The 2,765-nt window shown below is 43.5% G+C and overlaps 1 protein-coding gene across 1 annotated transcript in view; it reads left to right on the top strand.

The window, feature by feature from the left end:
- Positions 1–372: 372 nt before the first annotated feature.
- nrp2a (neuropilin 2a) overlaps positions 373–2,765 on the top strand; it is a gene marked incomplete at its 5' end in the record, with an annotated part of 46,249 nt that continues 43,856 nt past the window's right edge. Inside the window, 2 exons of the mRNA XM_015038141.1 lie at positions 373–451; positions 1,696–1,938. Of these exons, the coding sequence (XP_014893627.1) occupies positions 373–451; positions 1,696–1,938 (322 nt within the window). The remainder of the gene's footprint in view (positions 452–1,695; positions 1,939–2,765) is intronic.

A 2,765-nucleotide genomic window follows, 5' to 3' on the forward strand; every position in this document is an offset into this window, starting at 1 on the left:
AAATGTGAGAGGGTTTGATAGTACGTGTAAGAGAGTTTGTATGTTTTGGCCTATGGGGCCTGGTTTGATAGCGAATGTGAGAGGGTTTGATAACGAATGCGAGATGGTTTGATAGTATGTGTAAGAGGGTTTGATAGCGAATGTGAGAGGGTTTGATAGCAAATGTGAGAGGGTTTGATAGTACGTGTAAGAGGGTTTGATAGCGAATGTGAGAGGGTTTGATAGTACGTGTAAGAGAGTTTGTAGGTGTGATAGCGAATGTGAGAGAGTTTGATAGTACGTGTAAGAGGGTTTGATAGCGAATGTGAGAGGGTTTGATAGTACGTGTAAGAGGGTTTGNCAAAGCTCTCTGTCAGCTTGCTGCTCTCTCAGACCCTCATTGAGGTGCTGGTCCACAAACGCTCGGCCGTGACTCGGGCTCCCCAGTGGGCCGCGGAGCAGTGGCTGATGGGTAGATGATCTGAGTCACACAGCTGCTGCCGCTCAAGGTGAGCCGCCCCGGGCGCATAAATCTGCATGGCTAATGAGGAGCAGCCGCAGAGGGCCCACTTAGAACCATTACACCAGTTTTGTGGTGTACGAGCGTGCGCTTTTTGAAAGGGGAAGCTGCATCCAGGAGGAGACTAGAGGGACTACAAGGAGGGAAGAGTTCAGGGTTCATTTGTTTTCAGTGTGTGAGGAAGAGCAGGGGTCAGACGGGCTCTTTAGCCCTGCATTTAAGAGCGTCATTAGAGGGTGCTTGTTTCAGGTCATACCTAAGGGATAAAACATGACTGAATCTTGAGCGCGTCTTGAATTTACGGCTGCTTTCAGTCAGACATATAGGCAGGACTATGGAAGTAGGCTGATTTTGTGTCTGTTGAACCGTTTCTGTGTTGATTTGGCCTTAAAATGACTCGGCATATCCTTTGATTTCCGTATAATGCATAATACAGTACACTCTAACAAAGTTCCCAGGGTCCTGGGATGAAATATTTGTCTTAACATTTAAAATTCTCTGCAGATTTCAGCAAAACTCCACGTTTATGTTTGGGATGGTGGGAAAGAAACATTTGTTTGGAATTATTCCCAAACAACTAGATTGAATTTAGCATTAAGTGGTTGTTTTGGAAACATTGTGCACCCAAAGATGCTTTTTTTTTTTTTTAGATTTTTCTACCTCCTTAACCATCTTCCTCACAACAAGTTGTCATGTGTCTCATGTATCACACTTGAGAAGATCCTAAAATCCATTTAAAAGGATCGTGGCAATAATTCTGCTTTATTTCTTGAATTTTTTCTTAAAATGCTTATTTTTTAAATATGCCTAAATTACACATTGGGTTTTTCAAAAAAAAATTCACTGTGAAATTTTGCCTCTACAATAAAATATCCAATTGTTTTAAGGCTTGAAATGCATATTTACCAAGGGTGACAATAAATGATGCTGCACTGCTCATATCGCTCAATGCATCTGCCTCTTTAGCATTTTCTCACTGTGCATTTTCTCATCTATTTGTAATCATAAACCACCGCAGCTGCTGTATATCCCAGCTGGCTGTCAGTGACGAACGACTCTCTGAGACGCTAGTCTGCAAGTTAGATGAGATACCACGCCGTGATCGATTGCTTGTGCCTCTGCTCTCTCCTAATGTGCCCGTTTTCTTCCTCCTTTTTTTTTTATTTTTTTTTTATTAAAATATCCTTATATCCTCTTTATCTGCTTAGGGTCGGAATTCTGCTTCCGCAACTTCACCAGCCCGTCCGGCATGATCGAGTCCCCGGGCTTCCCGGATAAATACCCGCACAATCTGGAGTGCTCATACATGATCATGGCCCCGCCCCACATGGACATCACCCTGACCTTCCTCACGTTCGACCTGGAGAACGACCCCCTCATGGTGGGCGAGGGCGACTGCAAGTACGACTGGCTGGAGGTGTGGGACGGCCTTCCGCAAGGTGAGCCGAACGCAACCCCAGGGGGCGGGGGGGAGATGAATGGACGCGCGCGCACTTTGAACATTCACCCTCCGTATCCACTGACTCATGCAATCCCCGTCGATCCTGTGTGTAAATTTGCATACCGGCCTTCAATTTCCTGAGCTGCCATCACTCTCTTTGATGTGAGCTGCCTTTCCTTACATTCCATTACATCCCATAGAGGAAGCACTATTTCACAGAGGGAGCTCAAAGTGCCTCGATGCCCCTGAGGAGTAGGCCTTTCCCATGGCCCTTTTCCTTTTTCCATAATAACGCTCTTCATCACCCCCCCCGCACCCCTCCTGCTCTTCCAATTCCCCTCCTTATCACCTGGCACTTCCTTCCTCCCCAGACGAGTGAGTGACAGCCGCGATGGGTATCAACAAGGAGGAGATGAGTGTAGAAAAAAAAAAACGAGATCAGGGAAAAACATTTCAGGATGTAATCAAGGGGCGTTAATACGGTAAACCGCAGGAAAGTAAAACGAATGAAACGCGGAGTGTTAGAGTTAGCCAAAACTCAGTCATGACGTTGATGGTCAAGGTTATCATTTTGACTTCTGGTTGCTGCCATGAAATTCTCAAATCAATGAGATGCATTTTGTCATAATTCTCACTTAAAAAAAAAAAGACGACTTGGACAGTGCATGTCATAGTCATGCAACTGGAAGTCAAAATTATGAAACTCTGAAACTTTACATTTTTTCCTAATTAAGACTTTAAATATATATATATATATATATATATATATATATATATATATATATATATATATATATATATATATATATATATATATATATATAT

The sequence above is a fragment of the Poecilia latipinna genome, unplaced genomic scaffold (assembly GCF_001443285.1).
Source record: "Poecilia latipinna isolate Pla-1442-1.1 unplaced genomic scaffold, P_latipinna-1.0 Scaffold432, whole genome shotgun sequence".
In the NCBI taxonomy this organism is placed as follows: Eukaryota; Metazoa; Chordata; class Actinopteri; order Cyprinodontiformes; family Poeciliidae; genus Poecilia; species Poecilia latipinna.